Below are 27,975 nucleotides of genomic sequence, written 5' to 3' on the forward strand. Positions count from 1 at the left end.
TGTTATATTTCTTATTTATTAAAACAAGCACATACAAAAATCATATAATCACTAGCTAAATTTGTACAAAAGATAAAATTAAATATTTTAAAAACAAGAGAACAAGTTATGTAAATTTCAATTACATGTAACAGGAGAGGATTTTTTCTTTAAAACAATATCTTTTAAATTCAAATGAACTTTTGCTTTTCTTTCTGGCGGAACTGATTGAAGACAAAATCTTTTAAAGGCTTCTAGCTCCCTTTCGGCATCATCAATCTCACCGTCATTAAGATCTATATCTTTAGGTGCAAAAACACTATCTGTAAAGTGGAGAGAAAAACATTTTCATTAACTTTTCCCAAATAAAAATATCACATATTTTATAGAATCATAAAAAAGGTAAAAACCACCTTTAAAGTTTATAAATATAAGATTATAAATAATTTTTTAGCAATTAAAATGATTAGCAAAAGTAGTTTCTTGCAATAAGCCTGTGAAGACAAAACACTAGTTATGTAGACTTCCCTTCTTAAAAAAAATTATTCATCATGCAGACATACTCATAGCATTAATATAATAACCAAACCATTTATAAACCAATAATAATAAAAATAAAGAACTAACAAGCTAGTTACATGCAAATAAGTTATTTGAATCATATAAAAAAATGCAACAAAAAAAGCCTACTTTTACATTTTGAGTTAGCCTAAAAGTGGCTATAGGCGTAACTTCAAGCTTGTCAAACATGCATGATCAATTTTTGTGTAAGTTAACCGTGGAGGTGCGTTGGAGGCTCTTCACTGTAAGGTAACAGCCCAAGTATGAATCCAACATTGAACCCAAAAATGGGCTTTTTTCAAAAATACCAACACCCCGAGGATAGTTTGGGGAAGGGGAGTAGATAAGTTTCAATCAAGTGTGTTAACTTTTCTTTTATTTAATACAAGTTTCTGTTTATTTATTTTCTTCTGACTCTCTAAATTTGTTTAAGCCCCTTACCTATATTTCACAATTCCCTGGAAAAATAGTGTGTGGCCCGATCTAGCCCCAACATACATACACAAGCGCACACACACCCGCGGGATTGTTAAGTCCTGTTTTTTTGTTAATTCAATGAAAAGCTACCATAATAATATCTGTAAATAGCCAAAAAGCACAAGGCTATGATTTGATAGATTAAACAAGCTCAAAGCCTTGTACTTACATGCCTTAAAATCTTTAAGAAATGTCTGCAACTCGGAAACTTTCTCAAAGTGGGAAAATTAGTAAAAGTAAAACTTCTATTGATACCATGTGATAGACCCCAACAACATCCAACTTCGTACAGACCTATATGTTGTCTGTCAGTATTAGATAAATTGTTGGGGAAATTCTTACAAAACTTTCACCAATTATCAAGAGCAGGCTTGGAGGCTCTCCAGGCACAGTTATGAGCTGGCTCGTTCAGGCTTGGAGGCTCCACACACCCAGTTCTTAAGTTCATACAGTAAATCAATGTGAGAATAGGTTTTCTTTTCATTATCATCTTAACATGACAACATATCGTGTTTTTTTGCCTTGCAGAGAAGGCAAAAACTGGCCAAATTTAGCGCATTGTCGTCTGAGCTCAACATAATCAAACTGTTAACTGGCACATGTGCAAAAAAAAAAATCATGCTTGGCAAACTTGCAGTTCCACCTGCAGCTGCCTTTAATCACATTTATAGTTCACAAAACTGCTTGGTTTTAACTACTATTTCCTGGAAATTATTAAGATGACCGAAACATGCCCAAATGTATGTTGTATTTTAATATGTATTAATATGGTTTTTTAATATTGAAAAATAGCTGCTATTTTATTACACCCTTAAATTTATATAAATGTTGCCTTCCTAAATGATTACATCAATCTGTTGATATACAAAAATAACCCAACAGCCTATTTAATAAAAATTGCAAGAATTATACAATTACACTTTAACCTTTTAATAATAAAGATTTGTTAAACAATAAATGGTCTATATATATATAAAATTTGTGTGTGTGTGTGTGTGTGTGTGTATATATATAAATTTGTGTGTATATATATATATATAAAAATTTATATATATACTGATGTGTGTATATTATATATATTATATTATATAATGTAAATAAAAACTTACCATGATCAGTTTTGCTTCTATCTTGTATTTTGATTGTTAAAAGCATACCACCAAACAAAGATTTCATCAGAAACATGCAAAATGTGTTGCTGGCCGATCCTGTAGCAATATCCTCTTCAAGAGGATATGAGGGTTTTCAAAATAGGATCACCAACACTTGTCTGAAAACAACTTTTGCTTCCAAGACATATAACTTTTACTTGAGGCTGACCTGAATGGCATATGAGAATAAACTAAATGTACATAAACTCTTACATGAGTTGAACATAATCGATAACATTGTTCAAACTGGATCAGAGATTGATTTTACACAAATATTGTTTTTTTAGTTCAGTTTGAACAAATTTTATTTGCAGCAAAAGGTTTCTTACTAGTTTTTGCTGTCCAAAATTAATTTTTAAACTTATATTAAATAATGCTAGAAACTGCAGGAAATACTTACAGATACAACAAAGTTGTAGAATTCTTAAAATGTACCTATATACCATAAGCATGAGGTACACAAATGAATTTAAAAAAATATATTTAGTTTGTATCTTCAACATTGTACACCTTCAGATGAGAGATCGTGCAGTTTATAAACTAGATATATATACATGACAAAATTTCATTGAAAATTACAATGATAAGTGAACCTTAAATCACAGTAAACATATATTGGAAGTGACAGTGCAGTCAAATTAATCTTATTTTAACATGGATATTTTTTTTGGGTTGGATACATGTTTTGTATGATCATTTTTGCACTATTGATTATTGGGGAATGTGCAAGGTTTGGTTAGGAATAACGTTATAGTTAAGTTAAGGTTTGGTTATTTATTGTAACTTTTAAGGTTTTATCATTTATATAAGGTTAGTGGCAAATTAGAACCCAAGTGTTCCAAGGTGTAAAATTTTTCCAATGGGTGCTTTAAACTCAATGGCTTATATCGGCTGCTGATGATGGTCATTGAACCCACTCAGGAAGGGAGAGTCAGGGATATGCTAGATTAGGTAATGCCAAGCTTATGGTTATGGGCGTGTTAAGATTAGGTAGGTTAGGGACATATTAGGATAGGTAGAGTTGAGGTTAAGGTTATGGACATGTGAGGTTAGGGTTAGAGTTAAGGCTTAATGTTAGTTTAAATATCCATGATTCAATGTTTTTCCATGAAGCCAAGAAAATATACGAGTGCAAAGCTTGAGTTGTATTTATTTTCCAGCCTACAATTAAAATAATACATTGGCCTACAGTTGAGTGACCTTCAGACTAAAAATTAGGAAAGGGGTATATCAAAGTGTTAATTTTAAATTACACTATTTAGGTTCACAAATAAAATTCTAAACAATTTAGAATTACAAAAGTTATGCCATTTTAATTATCAATTTTTAACACAAATATTTAAAGAAATGTAAGAAATAGACATAACCGTTAATCAGGAAAAGGTGAATAGACCGTTTCATTCAGATTTTTTTTTTTTGAAGAGTAAGTATTCAATATGTAAGCATTAAGTATTCTTAATGTACATTCAATTAAACCTAATATACATATAATAAATGATAGATATGTGTATATCAAATATATTGGATTTGTATAGGCCCATATCCACACATGTATGTACATATATACAAACATGTGCAGAGTTGAGCCTATTGGCTTCTTGTAGTCCACTGGCAATTCCAATTTTGCTATTTACAGTAAACTGCCGACAGGCTTGAGAATCACCCACCCCTGGTGTTGGCAGTCCGGAGGCAGACCTCAATCTTATCAGACCAGCCACCGAGGTTGGTCTCTGGGGGATGCTGCCAACAGGTAAGTCAATTCAGCACCAGTGCAGTTCCAAATAAATTTGTACTTATATTCATTCTTAAATACATTCACTCCTAATTACATAGCGTTCATTCAATTGGGGTGATGGAGTACTTGATATTCCTCCATCACCCTTTACACATATTGTATAATAGTAGAGTTGTATAACTAACCCAATTGAGCCCTGATGGGGGTACTAGATATTCCGCATCTCACACATCATACATTCACGCTCAACACAAACTAGGTATTCACAACTATTATTACTATATACAATACCCCCCTCCAAGAATCGGAACAGGGGACCCAAATACTCACTGCCTTCCTGCTCTCTGTATGGAGCCAAGGAATTGCAGCCTTCAATTAGGTGGGACACATCGAGTAACCTTTCTCTGCATGCCGGACACATACACAGGCTTTGGCCCAAAAGTAAATGTCCGTGTGTCAACCTCACATGGCCTATTCTTAATCGGGTAAGGATGACCCTTCTTCGACGAGTCAAATACTCCGAGGTACCCACCCATTGACAGTGCTCTTGATACGCAACAGCTTCTCTGTCAATATTGACGCTGCCACCATCTTTTAACCATGTTTTTTTATTGCATTCGTAGTATCAGAGGGCCAGATCATGGTGGTTAGGTCCGGAGGTTAGGACATTCCGGCCCTAGTCGCCTCGTCCATTTAACTTAGTTCTGTAAAGGTATGGCGGAGTACACAACTTAACTAACACGGTAAGATCTTTCCGGACAAGTATGGCTAGGAGGACCCAGGGCAGTCGGCCAGTGCCCACAAGACATTCCAAATGTCATCCCCACCCTCCCTCAGACTTTGCTAAAGCATATTCCTGGAGGTTGCGTCCAGGTCTGAAGTCGCTCATACATTACACTGTACTGGCATCTAAGGATTGCATGCGAAAGGGGATGTCCCAGTGTGGTAGGAACCCCGTCATGGGTGAGCTGCTCCCTCTGAAATGTGGGCGGCTGCAATTCCAGCTGCAGCAAAGGCTGTCCAAAGGGCTTATTCTAACGCGCCAGAGACCGCTCGAAGACCCTGATAGTAGAGCTTATATATTACACAATTTATATAAAAATTTTTATATATTGGTATATGCTGCCCATATATATATATATATATATATATAAAATGGACAGTCAAATAAATAACAAGCATTAAATTGATAGATTTATCCGTGTTGTATGCAAGGTGATGATCCTGTAATTAATTTGGTCGTTACCATTCATTTCCATCTGCTTATCCTCACTGTGCAAAAACCACCCACTGAAGATACCGAAATTATCAGTAACAAACAAATTGCAAGCATTAAGTAGTTTACTTAAGCAAATGTAAAAACAAACAAAAAAATGCCTAAATTACAGAGATGTTTATGGTGAAAAAATATAAGTAAGGTAAAAACATGCAACCATAGAAGCGTTAAATACCCACAGTAAAATACAAGATGCACAATAATAAAAATGTTACCTAGTACCTTACCTAACATTTTCCAGTCATCTGGATTATTAATTGGTTCGTTTCCCTTCTTTGACTTCTTTTTCTTCTTTTTACTGGCATCAAGTTTTATTTCTGTAACTTCTTTACTTCCGGCATAAGGATTTATTGTCAGCACTGACATTTGGCGGACGAGATCATTTTGTGAAGCCATGGGTATAGGATCAATGTCCAATCCTGGATAAGGATTTTTCTCTTCACACTTTATTCTTTGTTCCTGATCTTTCTTTTTTTGTTTCTTTTTTTTATTATTGTTATTATTGGCACTGTTGTTGTTATTGTTACTATTACCGTGTGAATCGCAAGTTTTCAACGCACCTAAATAAATTAAAATAAATTTGGTTACAAATTGATGGATGTATAAACAATGTGGTAACAAGATTAAAAAATGACATCATTATTTACCATTTGATGGAGCTAATTCTTTTAATTTGTTTGTAGCAACAACAATCACCTCTGAAGAAGCAGCTGATTTCATTGGCGTGCTGCTCACTTTTGTATTTGTACTTTCCTGAAAATTTTCAACATTTCTATTACTGATAATACACTCAGATTATACTGATATTAAATTTGATCCAATGATACAATAAGTATCGGTTCAAAGATGAAGTGTGATGATTTTTACCTATTACCTGGGTATCAGCACTTGATATATGTTGTGTTTTAAACCTGAATTGTTAGAATGTCTTAAAATTAGATCAGAAGATGCTAACATAAAGAAGCTATATTCATTTATTCAAACATAATCAGCTTGAGCATGGTTCAGAATGGCAAGACCAAATTGAATTAACACGCTATTAATTAACTTGTTACTAGTGCAGGAATTGATATAAANAATTTATGTTCAGGCCCATACGCAACATGTTAAGCGTACAAAACAAGACAGGACTCAAATATATAGAAATTTCTCACTGGAAATTGGAATAATGACCTCACAAGATCAGCAAAGAATGTAATGAACAAAGGAAGTGTAGATTTACCAAAGAAGCCAATACATAATTATATAAGGAGGAAAAGAAATAAAATGATGTGTTGATCTCTGATGGGTAATGGACAGGTTAGGTAGGCGGCTTAAGGTAAGTTCTTAGTAGGTTACTTTTATGAAAATGTTCTTACTCACAGGTTTTGTGTTTAAAACAATCTGGATTTCAAGCAACATTTCATCATCAGGTTGTAGGAGTTAAAAACACGTCTCTCGACATGAATTGTGAATAAAGAGCCATCCTTTTCATAAAAGTGAATCAATATACTAACCTCACCTTCATTTTTTTTACTTAGGTTATGTTAGGTAGGGCTAGGGTTTAGACAGGTTAGATAGGGTTACGTTAAGAGATTTATTAGGTTACTTTTATGAGAAGGATAGCTCTTACTCACAGGTATTGTTTTTTAAAAGGATCCGGATTTCAAGAATTAAACGCTCATCTTCAAGTTGAAGGAGTTACAAACACATCTCTTGACATGAATTAACAATTCAATTCGAGAGACATGATTTTAATGCCTTCAACTTGATTATTAACATTTAATACTTGAAATCCGCAACATTTTAAACAAAAAAACCTGTAAGAGCCATCCTTTTCATAAAAGTGAATCAACATACTTACCCAATCTTCATTATTTCTACTTATTAGGCTATGTAGGTACGGTTAGGGTTAGAACAGATTAGGTAGGATTAAGGTCAGAGATTTACTAGGTTATGATAGGTAGAAGAATTAGGGTTAGGTTAATATCCATGATTTAATTTTTTTATTTATAATGAACTCAGATTAGACTGATTTTGTTAAGTTTGACCCTACTGTAAACCAGACCAGAAGATTAACCTCTCAACATCAGGAAAGGAAGGAAATTAAAAATGTACGAGAGAGAGCAAGGGATAAAAATTCAGGTGCACTTATCCATAAAATATTATTGTCAATGAACCCCGGAAGTGTAGATTCTACCAAAGAAGCCGATATATAATTATATATAGAGAAACAGAAAATGTGTGTGGGTCCAGCCATATTTTATCGTACTGTTTAGTAAAACATACATAAATTATTCTTTTCTGTTTTTGATGTTTTATTATTAATCACATCAATAAATTAGTTAATTTTTTGTCTATCATAATTTCAAACAAATTTCAAGGGGAGACACAGACAAAGTATTAAAGATTTTGATGAAACTTATTTTGTGATACTATGTTGATAAATTATTACAAAATTATTATTTGACATGTATCTGAGCGTTCTTACCTTCACTAGGCTGTCTTTCCGTCAAAATTGTATTTGGCAGCTGCCCATAGCCTGTAGGTATTGAAATACGCAATTTGTGACTGACCAACATAACAAATTGGTTATTTATTTTTTATTTTTTAACTCTGATTTTCTTTTTTTTTAAAAGAAAAATCACAAAAATGTTAATAACTTTGAAACAACTCCACCAATACACTGGACATTTTGCAGTGATTTAGAACCTTATAAATTACATATGCGACCTACACATCACCTCCTTAAATAAATCAGAACCTGTGAAATAAAACATTTGACCTTTTTTTTTTATTTCATCCATATTTCTCTCATTTATAGTGTCATAAAATCTACACCCTGTTGATATAGCCTGACAGTAGAAAGATTCAGCTTTCCAGCAGTTGCAATATCAAGGCTAATCCCTGTCACTGCATGATATGGTCTAAAAATAATTTTTTGTTTCTTATAAAATTTTGTATTTAAGGGCACTAAAGGGTGGTTAAAATGAATCCAATTTTTTTTTACCTACTTTACTGAATGCGTCTTTTGTGGACAAATAAATAACAAACATTAAAGTGAGGGACTTCTCCATGTTGTCTGTAAGGTGATGAACCTGCAATTTGGTCATACCGTTCATTTCCATCTACATCTGCTTATCTTCGCTGTGCAAAAATCACCCACTGAAGATACTGAAATGGTCAGTACCAAACAAATAGCAAGGATTAAGTAGTTAACTTAACCAATGTAATTTCTCTTAAGCAATTTTTTTAATCTACTTTACTGAAAGTATTTTTTGGTTTTTGTAACTTTTATATATTTAATCTTATTTAATATGAGTTTTCGTACTTTCTACTTTCTTATCCTAGTTAAAGAAAATTATTTGATATATATAACATATGGACACTTGCAATACATCCACACAAAAAAAGACAGGAATTAGTTTTAAAAAATTACTTAAAGTATTTTTTTAATTCTCTGCTACTAGGACCCATTGACAAGAACACTCAAACACTTGTCTAATATTTTTCAAGCAAGTATTACAAAAAAAAGTTTCATTAAAATGTTTGGTTACTATGTCTGTAGCAACCATTTGTCAGTCAATCCCTCGTCAGAAATCTCGAAACCTATTAAATACTGATTAATTATAATTAAAAGAAGACATGTAAACTCATTGTGGATATCTTAGTTACTAAAATTATGATTACAATAGTAAAAAAATTATAAGTATTTTAATATTTACCTTAACTTTTTTGTTAAAAGGTGATTCTGAAGAATCAACTTTAGTTATAGTGATTCCAGGGGGGAGTTTTAAATCGTTTATGTTAAAATGTGTTGTCGGATGTTTTGACATAGTGTTAATAGCATTATTTATTTGAATTGACGTAGGGTTTGTAAGCTGTTTCACTGGCTTTTGTTTGGCTGGTGCTGATGGTGTTGGCTCTACCTTCTGCTGCTGCTCCTTTTTCTGTTTCACCTTTTTATTTGATTTTGTAGCTGTCAGCTCACTAGAGTTGTTAAATTTTTTTGTACTAACATGCTTGGAGTTTGAGTGTTGACTTTCCACAGGAACATCTTTGACTTTGCACACTGGAGGGGGGAAAATCATTTCAAAACTTTCCTTTGTATAATGTTAAAATGTTTACCTTGGCCATTTAATAACGTGTATAAAACTTTGTCTTGCTTCGGTGTTGCACCTCTTAATGTTATTGTAACAGTTGGTTCAGAACTGTGCGGTTCCATTATCCTCTTGATAGTGACCATTTGAGTACCGGGATTTTCGCTAGGTTTGTTGTGCTGAACATTGTCTTCCTTTTGTGACATTTGAGATCGATTCTTCGATTTTTTCTTCGACTTGGAGGCGTTTTCTTGTTCTTTTACTTTTGCAAGCCTCAGCATTTCTTCCTCTCTTTGTTTTTTCTCAATCGCTTCTTGGATCAATCGAGCCTTTTCTTCTTCTTCCTTTTTCTTTCTTATCATTAAAATCTTCTAAAAATATCTTTTTTCAATAAAATGTAACATTGGTTGTTAGTTTTTTTAATTGTATTAACAACATTATAAAAAGAATATATATTCTATGTTTAAAAGAATGATAAGAAATAATCACCTTTTTTTCTTTTTGCCTAGCTTTTTTAGCTGCCTTTTTTTCATTCCGACATTTTACTTCTGTCCCTTCTATAAAATCCAGAAGATCTTCCAAATCTCGTGGATCATGTTCAACAACAGGAGGCGGTGGTGCTGTAAACATAATGACCGGTATTTCAACATTATAACGAAAGTGATGAGACAAAAAATACCTTTTATTGGTGTGGCTGTACTTTTGTCTGATTTCTGCAGTTTTTGTGGTTTCTCTTGACTTGGTGGACCTAGAATACATTAAATAAAGTCTAATTTTTGACAACTAAATTTATTAGGTACTCAAATAAGTTGAATAAGGATAGAAAATTTTAAAATCAGTTGTTATTGTTAACACAAAAACTCAAATATTTAAAACATCCTTCACTGCCCAAAAAGTTAATGGTTTATCATTTTACAAATGCACCACTTTGGGATTTTGCTTTATTGATTTGTATATCATATATACCTCCATTCTGATGTCTCTTGGGTTGTGCTTGAGGCATTGTGTTATTTGCGAGCGTTGGAACAGTTGTACTTCTACACTTCGATTTTTTTTTATTCAACAGAAGTCTTAATCTCTCTCTCATCTCTTTATAGTTTCGACTCATTGGTGCTGTTGCAGGCTGAATAATAAAATTATTCGTACAGTATATACCGATGTGTTATTATTTGATTCGCTTTCAACATACCAGCCCATGACCGAATACCTCACAGTAATAACAGTCACAGTGCCTTGAATCAGTATCTGACGTATCAGAATTGAATTCTTCGGTGCCATCACAAGTACAGATATCATCTAAAATCAAATAATCAGATAAAATATATGTATAAACAGAAATGAGCCAAGACTTAAATAAAATTTAAAAAAATCAGTGTTCCAATGACTGAATGCTGTTTAAAAAATACCAATTAACTAATAATTTATAATAATAAAAATGTAAAAAAACTAACTTTCACCACAAGGTATCCATTCCATTACATCATTATGTATTGGACAAAAATTATGCTGGACTTCAGTGGTGTCAGTTGATGCTTCTTTTTTCTCTTTTTCTATACCTGAAAATTTAAATTAACAGGTTATTATTTGATATTGTATTAATTGCAAAGTGGTTAGGGCATCCAACTTGCCATGTCAACGGTTCTGGATTTAAACCCTGACACAGCCCATGGAATTTTAATTGGTAATTATATGACAAAAATATATGAAAGTAGTTTGACCCCATAGCAACAAAGTGAAAATCAAAGGTATTCATGATATACCATGGATAATTTTGTTAAAATAAAGTGTCAACATTTGTTTTGGTAAAAAGTAGTTGGTAAAACACACACACATACACTTAATTCACACATGTTATAAGAAGCCACCAAAATGGGAACTATGCATAAGTCCAAAAAATAAATAAACAATAAATTTTTAAAAAATTGCATTACCAGGGAATACACCTGAGTTGGTTAGGTTAGGTTGATGATGTTTTCAAATTTTGTCGTCATAAAAGTCAGGTTAGGTCTGGTAGGGTTAGGGACAGGTTACGGAGGTTAGGAGGTTAAGTGGAGTTAGGGACTTCTTAGGTTAGATAGTGTTAAGAACAGGAAGAGTTAAGGTTGGATGAGTTAGATAAGGTAGACTACTGTTGGAGACAGGTTAAGTTAGATAGGGTCAGAATTATGGACTTATTAACTTAGGTACAGATAGAGTTAAGGTTTAGTTAAGGTTACATATTCATGATTAAATGTTTTTCCGTAAAACGGAGAAAATATATGTGTGCAAGAGTGATGAATTGTAGTTTGGCCATTTCCTATGTATTTTTGTCAATGTATTGTCCTTTAGTCACACTTCTTCAGTTTATCACTATCTTCAGCGTGGGCTGCATATTTTTAAGGGTTAGTGACACAAAGAGTTAAGGTTGTTGAGTTGGGCCTTCTCTGACCATTGTCTTCCTGAACACCCTCATCCTCGTGTATTTCATCACAATGAAATTTTAAAAACAAAAATCCAGATAGGATCATCATTAAACTCCAGGAAAATTTTGGAGTCAACCCTGGTCTTATTTCTGTTAACTGTCTGAACGTTTCTAAGATTTAGTATTACTTTATTAAAATTAATCAAACTTACATTTGTCGTGTTGGCCTTTTACAATGGGTGTTGCTCCTTCACCTTTTCTACTTCGAGCTGCTTTACTGCTGTACGATTCCTTCCAAGACTGAAAAATCGAAACATTTATATTTCTCATGTTACAACTGAGACTATACAACGGGGTATGTGGCTTAGTGAAATTGACACATTAATATGTCTATTATTGCAAATAACTTTAGAATGATTCATTTAGTGCCGTCTAAAAAATATTTCCTCTTCAAAGTACAATATAAACAAAATTGTCCAAACAGATAAAAATGTGTAAACATAGGACCTAAAATTAATATATATTTAAGAAAACTATGTAAATAAACAAACTGTATGTAACTTGAACTAAGATAAGGTTGTAAATATAAACAGAAGTCACACTTCCCAGTTAATTTCACCTAAAAAATTATCATTTTCAAACAATGAGAAATAATATTATTTTGTTAAAATAGGCGAGATAAATAATAAAAAATAAAATAGTAATATTTTTTTAAATAAGAAACATTGACATTAAATTTTAATTCATTCGATAATTTAATAATTTTAGTGCATTCTAGCAAACATAGGAGGCTCAATAAAAAATAATTTAAAAAATAAAAAAAACAGTTGTAAGCTAAAAATAATTTTAATGACCAAACTAAAAACTTCATATTAAGTCCAGATGCAGAAATACATATTTTACCACCCATCCCTGTTATGCTGGAGTGATCGAAAAAGATTGCAAGACTGTTATATGGCAAGATAATGCTTTATATGGCCCCGGACGGTAAAAAAAATCACTTTATTTATTGGTTGAATTATTTAGAAATATACAATTGTTATTACAATTAAATTTTGAAAACAAAAAGTGAAATAAGATCAAATAATGATATTAAAATCAAATATACATAAATGTAAAAAATATAAACTAATATAAAATATATAGAACAAACCTTCATCTTCATTTTCAGTACCTGTTTACTGTCTTTTGGAACATTGGCGCCTTCAATTTTGGTATGGTTTTTTTCTAAAAATCAATTTTAAGTTTAAGGTGGTTTGTAATGTCAATAGATGAATTATCTTATAAAATTACCATGGATGTGAATATGGGGACATAAATGAAACCCTGTTCGATTTAATGGCAGTACATCGTCAATAAGGGTGACCTACAACATGATATATTTATAATGCAATATTTTCCATGTTTAATGATGGGTATTAATGTTAGTCTTTTCACAATTCACTACCATATAAACAAAAAGAGGATTACTTCGTAACTATTCATAATTTAATTATGCAAATATACAGCAAATAACTTTTTAGTCCTCCTGACTGTTTATTAATTCAATTAATAAAGCGATGAAATGTTTAAAGATTAAGCTTATGTGTGCACATTTTATCACACACTTGGGCTCACATTTATACACATAAACATGCATACTCACACACACACAAACTGGTTTACTTTTTTTACGAAGCTATTTTAACTACGTCATATTTTTTAGTTACACTCATTTAAAAAAAAAAAACGTACAAGGTTATATGAGCCCTATGATTATCAGTTTTTGAAAACAATAAAATAACAAGTAAAATAAAAATAAATTTAAAAATGTAATGAACTAGATTATCGACCTGCTGGATACAAGAAGTCTTTTCAGAGGATCTTCGGAAGAGGTCAAAACAGAGAAAACTTCCTTACGGTTTTTGCTGAGCTTTCGACAGTTTTATACTGTCATCTTCAGGGCCTGTTTTATTATCATATAAACAAACAATTAAAACATGAAAAAAGAATAATTACAACAATAATTGAATATCTTACTTTAAAACCTTAATAGGAAATTGAGTTTTTTTAAGGTTTTAAAGTAAGATATTCAATTATTGTTGTAATTATTGTTTTTTCATGTTTTGTTTGTTTATATGATAATAAAACAGGCTCTGAAGATGACAGTATAAAACTGTCGAAAGCTCGGCGAAAACCGTAAGGAAGTTTTCTCTGTTTTGACCTCTTCCGAAGATCCTCTGAAAAGAAATTTAAAAACATTTGTAAGTATGTCGGGTTCAATTATCACATTATCGAGAAGTGCACATGGGTTTGGCTAAGTTAAGTATGGCTAGATTTTGTTTTTTAAACAAGGTGATTTCAACTGTGAGGTAGGGGGTGCCTGTGTTTTTGAAAACATTTGTATGTATGTCGGGTTTAGCAAACTTCCCCCCACCTCTCACTCTCTCTCTTGCTCTTTACAGCGGTCCTGAATTCGAACCCGGGATCTTTATCTGACAGTGATGAGCGCAATATCAACACCTTAACCTTTGTGACCACTGACGTCCCACAAATAATTTTAAAATAAAAAGACAAAAACGTATAAGCTCATATTTTTATGACACTTCTATGAGACACTTCAGACCATTGATGTAGTTTTTAAATATTAATAATTGTTATTTTCCAATAATTAGCTGCAGTTGTTTATAAATGAAGCAAACCATGTATTTATTACACCAACTCTAATAAATTTTTAAATTTCCTTTTCATAAATCTCACTTGGACATGCAAAAAAATCCTTTAATTGAGAAAGTATTGGGTCACCTTATTTAGTCACTTTTAATAATAACATGACATATAGCTAGGAGTTGAGGAGGGGGAGGCCAAAAAGCTTTTTGATAAAAAAATTTCAGAAATTCCTAAAGTTATTATTAGTTAATTTAGTTATAAAAATATTCATTTTTAATTCAACTACAAAAGTTCAAACTATAAGGTTTTTACAGTGCATTAAAAAATAAATTTACTATGGTTAAAATGTATACAGAACCAAGTCGACTGATTTTGAAGAATGGTGACTGATTAAAATTGATTTAACTAATGAAACTGTTTGTTTTTACAATGCTATTCTATCCAGTAAAAAGACAATTTTATTAACAAGGAGATTAATAATGGAAAATTGCAATAAGACATTTGCTAAAACTACTTACCTATAGTCTTGTAAAAAACTTTATCCAGACAAAAAAACCTTTCAAAGGGCTGTATCAACGACTTTAATCAATATCTTTTATTACTAGTATTATGTTCCAACAAGCACTAAAGTACTACAAGTATCTTTGTTGTCAGGTGAAAATTATACAACATAAAGAAAGATTGACATGCATATTGCACATCCATTGAAAACTTTTTGCTTTAAGAAATTAACTGCATGAATAATTGGTTCTTTAGGAAGGAATCCCTTATATTTCAATAAATTTTATGGCTCAGTCAAGCGAATTTGAAATAAGAGATTTCCCTAATGTTCTGTGAGGCTTGTAAATGCACATACCTTTTAAGCACAAACATCAGTAATATCTGTATACCAGATTAGGCAAAAACCTTTCTATTTCATTTATCTTCATTGGGGGCTTATTTTGGTTTCTTGTTATCTTCTATCATATTTAAACCAGATAACAGGGACTTGTAAGACAACTTTCCAAAGAAATACATGCTAAAAGAATGGGACTTGTAATACAACTTTCCATATAAATACATGCTAAAAGAATGACTTGTAAAGGTTAGATTATTTCGTGATTAACACATTTAGAATAACATTAATGAGAACCAAACACCAACTTTTGCATAGGAAAATCATAAAATAAATAACATGTAACTAACTAGTCCCCAACACTACCCAACCTACCCTAACCCGTAGCCCAACCTATGCGCACTCCCCAATAATGTGAAATCAATGACACAAAAGTGATAAAATCACAAAAATTGTGTATTCAACCCAAAAAAAAACGTTAAACTATTAAAGCAACAATGATTACTACCTTGGCTCTTGTTTGATGACATCTGTGTTTGCTTATCAATGTTTATTGCTTTTACATTTTATTTATTTTTTAAAACAGTCTTAGAAAGTCCTTAAATTTAGGGATGAAAAAATTACAGTTCCTACACTATTTCCATTCAATATTACTTCAATGACCTCAGCTGTTTGTCGGCACTTAAACGTCCCACAATATTATTATTTAATCTTTTTTTTCATGCAAGTTCTTGGAGAGATGAAAAACTGCAGTACCTTCAATTCAATATCACTTCCAAATTCCCAAAATAAAAAACTGTTGTACTACAATAAATTGTATGAAGGTAATTAAACAGAATGATTGGTGAAATATGAAATATGAAAAATATCAATAGAAAAAAATCCTGAAGGAAAACAACCTTTGTAACCTAAAAACATGTAACCTAGCTAGACCCTAACACTACCTAACCAAATCTGTCCCTAACCCTACCTAGCCCATCCCTAGCACACAAAAATGACAAAATCATACACAAAAACAAAACACTGTGCAACCAACCCAAAAACATATCCAGGTTAAATTATTAAAACAACAATGATTACATTAGCTCTTGTTTGATAACAAGTTTAAACAACATATCAACATCAATGTTTATTATTTTTACTTTATTTATTTAATAAATGTATATATTAAAAACTAATATAGCTTAGGAATAATTTACTAAGAAGTTTGTAGAGTTTACAAATTAAGACTTGGTTTGCCTGTACTGAATTTGTTTAAATCAATCATAATCTGCTGAATAAAGTTGTAGCATAATTTCTTAATTGTACAATACATTCTTACTTGATACATCTTAATTTTTTATTTACATTCCATTAAGGAGTGACAAAACTGTATTGGAAATCGACATTTGTTATTACTATTAGTTGTTTCTGTGTTAATTATTAAAAGATATAAAGGATAAAAAAAGCAATACATACATTATTAGTAGGAACATTGGGACATACATGGCATTCGCATGTTTCATTTAAATCATTTTCGTCTTCCTCACACCAGTTTGTTAGGTCAAAATCATTGAGGGATGAATTGTCATCCGAATCCCTAAAAATAAAATTAGAAATTTAAAGCACTTGGACAATTTTCTGAATTTACATTATAAAAAAATAAATTGTAGATATTTACTTACTGGTTGGCTAAATGTTTATTGCACAATTTATAATGATTTCTCCTCAATGCCTTGAATTCCTCCCAGTCTTGTGTAAGGTATTTTCGGAAGGTAGAATTAGTGGAAGAATCTTTCCTAAAAGAACAATTTTATTTTTATAGTTATATTTTAAAATGTTTTGAAGTATAGGAAAAGTTATGTTAAATTACTTGAAAGATTTTAAGTGTTCTTCAACGTCGCTCCACATTCCTTCAACTAAGGTTATTTCGTCATCAAAACTTAAAAACTCCCTGACGAGAACTTTGTTCTCTTCAGAGTTGTTTTTTTTTCCTAACTGAAAAAACATAAAATAAAACTGAAAAAACTGAGTACACAAAACTATCATTTCATGCATAATGTCATTAATACAATTGGAAATTTTAAAAAAATTAAATTTTATACTAAATTCCTTTTTTATTTTACAAAATTGACCCTATTATTTAAAAAAAAGTGTAAAGGCAACCCAAAAATTGAAGAAAAATGTCTTAAATCAATCATATTTTTCAACTAAATACTGGCTGTAGAAAAAAAATCAAAATATTTTTTAATCGAATACTGGACTTGAATTGATCAAGTAGACAGTTTATAGCCCAAACATGGTGCAAATTTCTTATTCTACTCTTCTCTTATCATCCTTTCTAGCAGGATATGTTTATTTATTTTTTTTATTTTTTTTTTAATTCACTAGGTTGATTTTAACAATGTATTATACTCAATTCTTTTGATAAAATGCTATTATTGCATTATATTAATTTCTAATGGGGGGTAGTCTAAGATGTAGTACTAATTTGAAAAATATTATGAAAAAAATATTTGTACCCCCTTCTTAGGCCAAATAATGAAATCCTTCGACTGCGATGAAATTATGACAATATATTCACCATGAAAAAATTGTCAGTGCTTCAACCCTCAATGTTTCTCATTTTGCCAGTACTTAATTCAAGAAATGGTCAGTTAATTTTCATGATTCCACATGCCATACATATTTAGCTTTACAATTGTGAGAACTCAATGAGTGGCCAACTGTTAATAAAAAATTAAGCACCAGCACAACTTTCACACCGATTACTGAATGTATGGTTTTGCTTAAGTTAAAAACAATGAACACGATGCATTTTACTTCATTTTGTACATACATTCAGTAACAATTTGCATAAAACTATATGGAATAAAGCACAGCATATTAGAGCCAAACATTTCTTATGAAAAAAAAAATCATGTTTTTTTAAAATATGTCTCTGCAATGTATAAGTTAAGGCCACAACCAAATTGGGACGCGGCTAAGTGAAAGGTCTCAGAATGCAAGACACGATTCAGACAAGGAAGTACGGCACTATTGGGACGAAGAGAAAAAGAAACAGTCGTGTGTAAACAAACTGTTGTTGTCTCATATGATCTTAATCAGTGAACTTTCCTCCCTTTTCTGTCACATCAGATGTACTCGTTAACTCGTTGTCATTAGTATCTCTTGTTAGGGTTAGCAAATATGGATGTATTAATAGATGACAAGGTGACAACAGAACAAGGTAATGTCGCTATTATTGTAGGCGGGTACCGACTGACGAAACATCGTGTGAAAAAAGACGGTCCGGTGTGCTTTAGATGTACGAATTGTATGTGTAAATTCACAGTTTTGACTGATGTGACTGAAAATACTATCATTTCATTTTAAACTGCGATTTCCCCAATGCATACTCCGCGGTTGCAATTTTCACCTAGGTCATGTTTTTGCAAAATTCAGAAGGACAAAAGGCTACTGCGACACTTCTGCAAAAACACTGCTGTTGGTAAGTGGGTCAAACTTTTTTTTGGACTTAGTTTCTTAAGCTCAAACGATGTGTACAATGCCTTCACGAGTATAATGGCAACCGCTCCTAATGAAGGCATGACCTTCAGTTATTATGTGCTGACAACTTATATTGAAGACGGATGTACTTTCCCCTCTCAAATGCGGGCAGCACCACCAGAACGTATGAGTCCTAGGACCAAGAATGGCGCAGAAGCGTTTCACCATGACTTCAACAAGCAATTCTATGCGCCACACCCAAACATACACAATGTCATTGGAGTATTACAAGAAATACAATCAGAAACAACGTAGCATTGACCGTGGTTCTTTCAATGTCATCAGAGCCAATGACCAAGAAGGAATAAATTTCATAATCGACTCCTAGAATGAATACCAACAGTCGCGTGACGTAATTGCTTTCCTAACAAAAGCGGGTCAAAGTACTGCAACAACAATACAATAATAGTAATGCGTTACATTTCATTCATTCACTTTGACGAAGTGCAATTTTCACCGCACCTAATTTCCATTTATCTGAGACCTTTACCAGCTAAATAATGTATTGTTTATATAGCAATAAAATTTCCAAATGTCCCAATCGTGTCTCCATTCACTACTATTAGAGTCCCAATCGTGTTCACTTTTCGTCCCAGTAGTCATGTAAAACCAGTCATTTGTCCTAATCGTTCTGCAACGTACATTAAATCAGTAAAATATTAGAAAACACACTACATATGTACTTTCTTGCTTAAAAATATAGGGAAAATTATGAAGGATGAATTATTTTATTACTCTCTTTTAATAGGAATCTGTATCGATAAAGGATCTTACCATTATGATTAATCAAAGCCCGCTGAATTGAAGAAAAACCCACCAAGCCATACTTGTAATTATTTTAAGGAAGAGTCAAACAAGTCAACAAAGATTGAAAGGAACAGTGTACTTTTTTCTAACTTTATTTACCTGTGTAATAAAAAGAGGTACACTATTTTGGAAAAAAATATCCGTGTATATACTAGTTTGAAAAAGCCTTTGATTTAAAATTTTCCAAGTTAATTTGAATTTGCTTAAATGTTCCGTTTCCATTCGGCTTAATACCGGAGTCAGCTTATTGGCAGCATTCATCATCTTGTTATAGCTATCTAGCATTCCTAAAATAAAGAAAATTCATGTTAAACTCAACCTCATTTACTGACCAATGGCAATCATCACTAAATCCACAATGAATTTGTTCCCTTTTTTTATTCACAAAAAAAATGTTAAAGTTAATCCCAATTCCAGATTTCCAAATGCTATTTTTTTGGGGGGGGGGATGAACCATGATCTTGCAGAGTAATAGAAAGAACTTTAATAATGCTCTGATTATTAGATAATGAAAAATTTACTGTTTAAATGGAAAATGATAAGATATTTGAATTTATAAAAAAGTTAATTGACTGTTGAAGATTTAAACAAATACGCTCATTATTATCATTTTAATTTAAAACTAAATCATAAACATTTTATATATAACATTTCCAAAATGCAATATTACCTGATATAAACAATTTTGGAAGTTGCGGATTTCCTGCAAGACGGTCCATTAATTGAAGAAGCCTAACTTTTATTTCCACAACAAATTCGCCAACTTGATTTTCCAGACATTCGTATATTTGAAGCGGATTGCAGACATCGCAAAGCCTTAAAGTTTGTGTTATCATGAAAAACCCAACAGTCTTGGTGAAATTAATAACATAAATATTAAATACTGAAAAATACTCTGATTTGTTTCTATGTACAAAAAGGAAAGAAAAAACGATTAATATTTATTATGAGTAATTGCAAGACATTGGCATAATTTGAGCAAATTCAATTTTTGCATAAATGTTCAGCTGTATTAACCGACGTTTGACGTGAAATGTTTTCATATATAGTTGAATGCAAATTTGTTGTTAACGAGATCTGTAAATATTTCAATCACCCTGTCTTAAATAAAGATCGTAATAGTTGTGCTTGTGCTCATGAAGACAGTTGGCCAAAATTAAATTAAAAAAAAAAAAAAAAATAGGGAGTTAACTTAAGATTGTTAAAACAAAGATTTCAAGTTTAATTGTAAACAATTGTGATGATGAAGGGGCATAAAAATTATGATTGGGAAAAAAATTGTATCTGAAGTACAACAAAATAGAAATATACAGGAAAGGAAGAAAATGAAACCACAGAGGTCCCACTAATACTGACATTTGGGTCAGCACAGAAGATATTTTTTTTTTCTTTGGTATTGTCTGTTATAAACTCTAGAGATGATTTTTTGGTGTACATTCATCCAACCTTTCGAGCTTGGTTCCCAACTGGTTCAGACTAGCGGGACTCTAACATATAAGATAGATTTCCAAATATCTTACAACACATATAGGTTATAACAAATTCATCACTAAATAAAATATAATTTATAGAGACTCAAAAAGAACACAGGACTTTTCTTAGATTGTTAATAAATTTGGAAATATTGCAATATACCTACCACAGTTCCAATGTATAGGACCTTGTAAAATTTGTCTTATCTATACAATTACAACATTACAAGTACAAAAATTTAAAATATAACTTTACAAACAAAAAAGCTTTCAAAGCAGAAAAAAATTCTGCTAGTCCACCACCTGCTTTCTGATTTCATCTACTTACAATTATGTACTATTTTTAGTGTGGTTTAAACATTCTTAAGACTTCATTGATGTGATTCATCATTAGAATAATATAAAATTACCTTAAGGATTTAGGTATAAAATAAATCAAGTTATTTTCTACTTAAAGACCCGTAGATTCTGATTATTTGTGAACTTAATGATGAGATTTCCTGTAGTCTGTGGGTTGATGAACCAGTAATTTGATCTCTACTTATCTTGGCCAAACTATCCTTGTTGGGTTGGTCTGACAAGTGCGTTTCAACATTTTGCCAGTGTTTAATTAAAAGAAAGCCATTTTTGACAGAACAATGAAGTTAACAAAATGTTAAAACATGAGAATTGGCTGACCAATATGATCAGTAAGATCAAATCACAATTTTTATTCAATTTTCGAGAATCTGTTTTCTGCTCTCAAGCTCTCTTCTTCAGTGATCTTAATAACTTAATAATTATGAAAGAACTCAACAAAATTCAATTTACTAAGGTATTCTTACATTAGGCCCCAAACCCTACTGTGGTCTAACTTTGCCACACAAAAGGAAACATCCAAAAATGGATCCTTAATGAGTACAACACATGGTTGAGCAACGCCCCAGGCATGAGGCATGCAAGAGATTCATAAGGGCCATATGCAAAACCTTACAAAGCAGTTACTGGAACCAGTTACCATGTCCTTGGACTCCTGACAGGGCACTGCAGCCTAAAAAGGCCTTATGTACCAGATAGGAATACTGACAGAAGAAATACTGTGCAGATACTGCCAGGAAGAAATGGAAACTGCGGAAGACATACTGTTTTTGTGAGGGTACATATAGGTGTATATTTTTGCAACTAGGAAAGGAAAAGCTGCAAGACCCTACATTAAAGAGCTGCTGGCAAGGCTATGGAGGTTGATTAACTGAAGCTGGCCAGTAAGTTATAAAAATAATAATAATAAATAGATCTACACAATAGATAAATCTACTCAGGTCAAGCCGTGGAAGGCCTCATTTCTCCCTATTCCCTATCCTAGATTGTCTTCAATATAATATCCATTTAATAAAACCTTTATGTAAGTAAATAATCTTTTGTTCTTTTTGTTTTTTAATTTTTTTAAGACAATGAAAGATGGCTCAACAAGAGCAAATTGGTTGGTTAAAAATAAATAATTTTTTTTGTAAGACTGCTTTTTTTATACAATTTCAAACCTCAATCATAAGCTTCTTGTGAATTTCCTCCCATACTACAAATCGTATGATGGCATTTTAAATTTATTTTAACACGTTTGGATGGATGATACAGTGAGCCAAAACATTCCGAAAAGGTGGGTGGTCATAATACAAAGAAAAATTAAATTAAAAAAAAAATGCTGTGAGAAAATTGAAAATCATTAATGCTCTGGGTCTCGGTATAATCTAGATGAGAAAACAATTCAATTGCTATATGCCAAGCTTTCAGTTGCAATCCTTGGCAATGTTGACACTGAGTCTTCAAAAAAATTTAACACCATTATTAAAAATAAAAAATTATGTCAATTTGTAGATATCTTTAAAGATTGATGATGACCCCGATGATGACCTTAAAATAGGTGGCAGATTGTAATTGAATTTTTGTTTAATCCAGAACATACCGAGATCTAGAGTATTCATGAGTAAAAAAGTGGTCAATCCATCTAACACTTAAAAATTGAAATTGTATGATCCCTTGTGGTTTTATAAATACATATATTTGTATATTAAAGAGAAGTATTCCATTCTAAATACGCATCAACAAATTGTGTTAAAGAAGTGAATCAGCGAAGAACGTCAAAAATATACAAAATATCTTATTTGACTGGAGAAATCCGAATCCAAAGAAATCCGACACAAACAGTTCAAAACTTGAATAAAAAACGTTTACAGTTACCAATAATAGATAAGAACTTGTTAGAAAAAGAAGATTAGAACTAGTTTGACAGAAAAATACCTAAATACGATGATCTATAAAGTCGAAAAAATGAACATTTAAACAATGGACTTACAAAAACAAAGCTTTCCTAATTAATTACTGAAACCGAAATAATAACAATCAAAAGGAAGTATTTAAAAAAAAAAGTGTGTGAACGAATACATAAACCAACGATAATTTATAAAAGTCTACAACTGGTTCAAAAAGGGAAAAGGCCATACTGACAAGACTACAGTCATACAAGAATAACGCACGAGCATCTTCTGGCTGGAAAGTGACTGCGTAGGTGCCCATTATGCAAGGAAAGAATTGTTGAAGGGTTGACATGTATAGACAATATTTTGACATATCATCGGATCCGTGCGTAGTATTGGTGCAAGGCGGCAGGGTGAGATCATTGTACTCGTACTCAGGGTTATAGGGATTTTTAAATTATATAGTGTTTATGTGTGTTTTTATTGGGTCTATGTTAATTTATTAATGAATATAATTTATTATATTATTTATTTGTTAAAAAGGAAGGGCCCTCATTTAACCCCGCCCTGAGGAACATCGAGTACTCTGGGGTAAGAGTGTGTGTGTGTGTGTGTGTGTGTGTGTTTGAGAGTAAAAAAGGAAGTCAATAGTGAGAATGGAGTGGGTTCAACCTTCCCCCGAGGAATATCTGTGAGAGTGAATGTAACCAGACTTAAGTTTGTAGTGATGTAAATGTGTTGTAGGTTTTATTCTGTAGTTGCCAAACTGAGATACAAATAAGACGCTAGCATTTTAGGATATGGACTTAGTTTTCACATAAAAGTAGAGGGTCAATAATAAAACGAGATGCTCAAAAGGCTGCAGGTTGCAAAACACCTGTGAAAGACCAGAAAAAGAAGTAAAAACGCACAGAGGACCACAATGACCTCAGCTGTTTGTTGGCCCCAGAATTTCCCACATTATTATCATTACCCCAATGGTACTCTTTAGAATATATTGCTACATTATTACAAAGCATACATAAAAAAATATTTACAGTAAGTTGTAAATTTAATGTACATTCTTCATATACCACATTATGTTCACATAATATTTCTATTACATGTACACCATGAAGTTTCGATATCAAGAACATTCCACTTGTAAGTTAGGAATTAATTATGTTACAGAGTATTCCATGATAAAAACTTTTACAGATATTAAGTATGAGAAACCACAACATAAACGCAATCAAATAATTTGCCACATTGTTATTAAAAAAAAATTGCATGTAATCTACCGTTGATCTTCCAAACGAATCAGAGTATTTTTATAACTAAAATGTTTACGTTTTCATTTTGTTTCTTGAGTAAACCAGTCCTTACCTCGAAGCGACAAGTTTGATCGAATTGGTGTATTCCTCATCAATCGACATCAAAGTGCCCTTTATAGAAATTCTATAAACGATTCTAATGTAATTCCTCAACTCTGTCCAATAGGTTTGCATCATTTTGAGTTCTTCACGTTCTCCTGCTGTTAGTAACCTAATAAAATCCAAGTTTTGACTTTTGTTTTATTTAATTTATTTATTTTTGTTTTAAAAATAATAATGAAGCAGGACCATCCAGTGACCTTTAACGCAGTCAGGTTCACAGATTCAGATTTTTTTAAACTCTTTCTCAAGATTTGCAATGAAATAGGATATTCCACGAATAATGTTTTTTTTTTTTTTTAAATTTTATACTGTGAAAATTATAATCAAAAATCAAATCTTGATGCACTTCATGAATAATTTAAACATAAAACTCTTCCAATATTACTATGACTTACATTTACAATTTACATCCCAATATAATCATTTTATCCCTGCTAAAAGTTTGTGTAAAGAGAAGCTGAACTATTACAAAAAAAACCTTCTAGAACTAATATTTGCCAGGGAGCACAGCAGCAAGTAGAGTTGGAGGTTTGCGACCGAGCCACGGTTAGGTTAGGTGAAGTAGGGTTAGGGTTGCAGGGAGTCCTCTCAGCAAGCCAGAACAACATAAAGAACAAGTCAGTTAAGTGTGTGAGCTACTAGCTAGCTAATCCATGACTGTGGTAGCTGAATGGTTAAGGCATCAGACTCTCAGTTAATAGATACCGTGGCAGTTGTGGGTTCGATTCCCACCATTGCCTCTAGATTTTTCTGATACACAAGGGTGATTGCATTGAAAATTTTCACAATTATATCCTGACCCCCCCCCTCAAAAATGAGTTTCTTCAACGGAAGAACACTGGGGGATCAATTTACACACGTATTGTTGCAAGCTCCAAAAATGGAACTAAGAGGAGTACAATAAGCTATAATAGTTACTTAAGATTAAGGTTGTGGTCAGAAAGAATACCTTATTTTTGCACCAATGCAACGCCGAGCTTTCAGTAATATATTTCGTCTTCTTCAGGGTCTACAGAGAACATTCTTAAAGAAGTAAGAACGTTCTCTGTAGACCCCGAAGTAGACAAAATATATCATCGAAAGCTTGGCATTGGTGCAAAAATAAGGAATTCTTTCTGACCACAACCCTAAGTAACTATTAGAAAGGCTGGTCGATTGTATAGAAGATCCTATTACAATAAGCTGTAAAGCCGCAGTGCTCAGGGGAACTGTTCCAGTTTCTAGTATCCATAATCAATTTTTTAAAAAAATATCAGATCAAATAATGCAAAATTATGGACCTAATATTACTTAGGTCATGTCGTCAGTTGTAATTACAGATGTTGTATTCAGTTGGTGTCTATTTTGCACATAAAAATAATTTTTTAAACAGCTCCAAAGCTTAAAAGGGTTTTAAACGAGACAGGTTGGTAAAAAAAATTCATGTTCAACTCAACTAAAAGAGAAATTTCAATATTAAATTTAAAATATCTTATCTTTTCAATCTATATTAATCTTTAAAACAATACACTACCTTAGTTATTACTTTTGATATGAGTCAGCTGTCATTACTGATAAAAAATCACTCTCTCCTCAATAAACGTATTGTTATCAAACAATGTAAGAAGCTAAAGATCGCAAACAAATTTTAGATAGTGACACCTAGAACCATGGAGTCTGACCCAAGGCAAAATCAGCAGAAGCATTTCTAAATATATGACAAAAAGTAAAAAAGCTACACCACAAGGAAAAAATTATAGAATTTTGTCTTCCTGTCTTTTGTTTTGTCCATTTTTGCATCGTAATTCTTCACATTCTCAATGATAATTCTAAAAGGTCTGGGCAATGGTTGAATGTTGGTGCTTAACCAAATTTGGCAAAACTAAGTGGTCACCCTGAAAAAAGTGATGGGGTCAGATCAGCCGAACAAGCAAAAATCCTGTTAAAATTTTAATGTTACCTTGTGTCAAGATTCAAACAGAACCGCTTGAGTGACAAATATTAGTCGGACACTCTAAACCCTTGGCCACTGAGGGCCCCTGACTTCTTTGCTCATTAAACAGCTAAAACTGAGTCGATTGTTCTTATTAGAGAAGGGGATCACTTTCAAAGGATTTTACTAGCTCGATACTGGCATTGTTATTCAGTAAATCGCTAAAGTTGATAAGTTGGTATTAAAGAATGGACCAAGTTTTACAGGTTTTAACTAGGTAAATTTTACCTTTACCTCTTTCTTCACCTAATTGCTAAAACAAGTCGATTGTTCATGGAAACTCACTTTTAAAGCTTTTTAAGATGTCAAACTTAAATTGTACTATTTGCTGATCTGTTCTGTTGAATCATTTGCTTGAAGACAAAAAATATTTTCGCACCGTACCAGCAAGACCATTTATCACATGTGACACCGCAGAAGCGGTCCGACATCAAAATATCATTACCTGAATATAAAGGGATACTTTTATGATTTTATAAAAAACCGAGAGAACTGTTGTTTTATGTTGTACATTTTCGAATGTGTGCCCACATTTGATTCTTGAAAATATTCACCTGAAACTTGATCCGAATTAAATTTAAAAAAAAAGTCTTGAAAATGGAATGTAAATTGTTGTGATCACGATTCGTGGGACATCCTGTACACCAAACTGATTGTAGTAACAATTTGACATTGTTTTCAAATGTGTAAAGACACGTTAATTATGTATGTAGGCTAAATGAGAAAAATCACCTTAACTCCTTGCAGAAGTCACAAGTGCACGTGTCACTCATTTCAAAAGGATTTCTGTCCAAAATATTGTAATCGTCCTAAGAGGAAAGAAAGGATATAAGCCTTTTTCTTAATTTCTACACCAATAATCGAAACAATCGGCCGTTAGTATTGTGAAGGCCGATTGTTTATATATAAAGTGCAAAAACAATCCAGACACTCCTGGTAACAAGCATCTCCTTTGTCTGTTAACCCGGCGTTCTTCGGCTTTGGACCGATTTCGGATAATCGAGAAGCGGTCTCCGTCGAAATGGAAACGTCTATCAATACGGCTAGGTGGTGTTTTCTATTTTTTAAATATAATAACCACTTACTCCGGAAAGTTTTTTCAGAATTGCAGCAATAGCACCTTCGGCATCCTCGGAACTATCGTCAGATTCGGTTGAAACATTCAGGCAATCACTTTTGTGATAGGACATAATTATTACGACTGGATCATATATGGAAGATTATTTCTTCACAAATTGACACAATAAAAATATAAAACCGGCAATTTTACAAATCCTTAAGTTTTTTATAAATTTGAACACTGTTGGGAACGCGAATGGGAAAGGGTTGGTTAGTCCCAGACGGTTGTTGGTAGGTTCGTCTCACGATTTGTGGTGTATTTAGATTCGAGGGCTCAGGAGCCGCTGC

At 32.2% G+C, this 27,975-nt stretch overlaps 1 protein-coding gene across 7 annotated transcripts; it reads right to left on the minus strand.

Moving 5' to 3' along the window:
- On the minus strand, nt 1-27,957 carry LOC106666889 (protein FAM193A-like). 7 transcript variants are annotated; one of them, XR_001340495.2, is made up of 22 exons: nt 27,654-27,957; nt 27,301-27,377; nt 24,547-24,705; nt 20,149-20,294; nt 19,578-19,765; nt 16,996-17,120; nt 16,808-16,921; nt 16,602-16,722; nt 12,953-13,025; nt 12,813-12,886; nt 11,872-11,959; nt 10,710-10,814; nt 10,448-10,554; nt 10,225-10,381; nt 9,938-10,006; nt 9,748-9,878; nt 9,287-9,629; nt 8,884-9,230; nt 5,827-5,932; nt 5,407-5,739; nt 2,127-2,337; nt 215-302 (listed from the first exon to the last, which is right to left on the minus strand). XR_001340495.2 is itself a non-coding variant. In XM_014394413.2 (21 exons), the coding sequence occupies exons 1-21, from the start codon at nt 27,756-27,758 to the stop codon at nt 118-120; spliced, it is 3,126 nt and encodes a 1,041-aa protein (XP_014249899.1). In that variant the 5' UTR covers nt 27,759-27,957; the 3' UTR covers nt 1-117. The 7 variants fall into 7 exon arrangements, 6 of the variants coding, with proteins under 6 accessions (XP_014249899.1, XP_014249898.1, XP_014249897.1 ...); XM_014394413.2 differs by lacking the exon at nt 2,127-2,337 and having other exon boundaries at nt 1-302; nt 16,629-16,722; XM_014394412.2 differs by lacking the exon at nt 2,127-2,337 and having other exon boundaries at nt 1-302; nt 12,834-12,886.
- Between the last annotated feature and the right edge of the window lie 18 nt (nt 27,958-27,975).

This window comes from Cimex lectularius, unplaced genomic scaffold (genome assembly GCF_000648675.2).
Source record: "Cimex lectularius strain Harlan isolate CLEC.00 unplaced genomic scaffold, Clec_2.1 scaffold21, whole genome shotgun sequence".
NCBI classification, from domain to species: Eukaryota; Metazoa; Arthropoda; class Insecta; order Hemiptera; family Cimicidae; genus Cimex; species Cimex lectularius.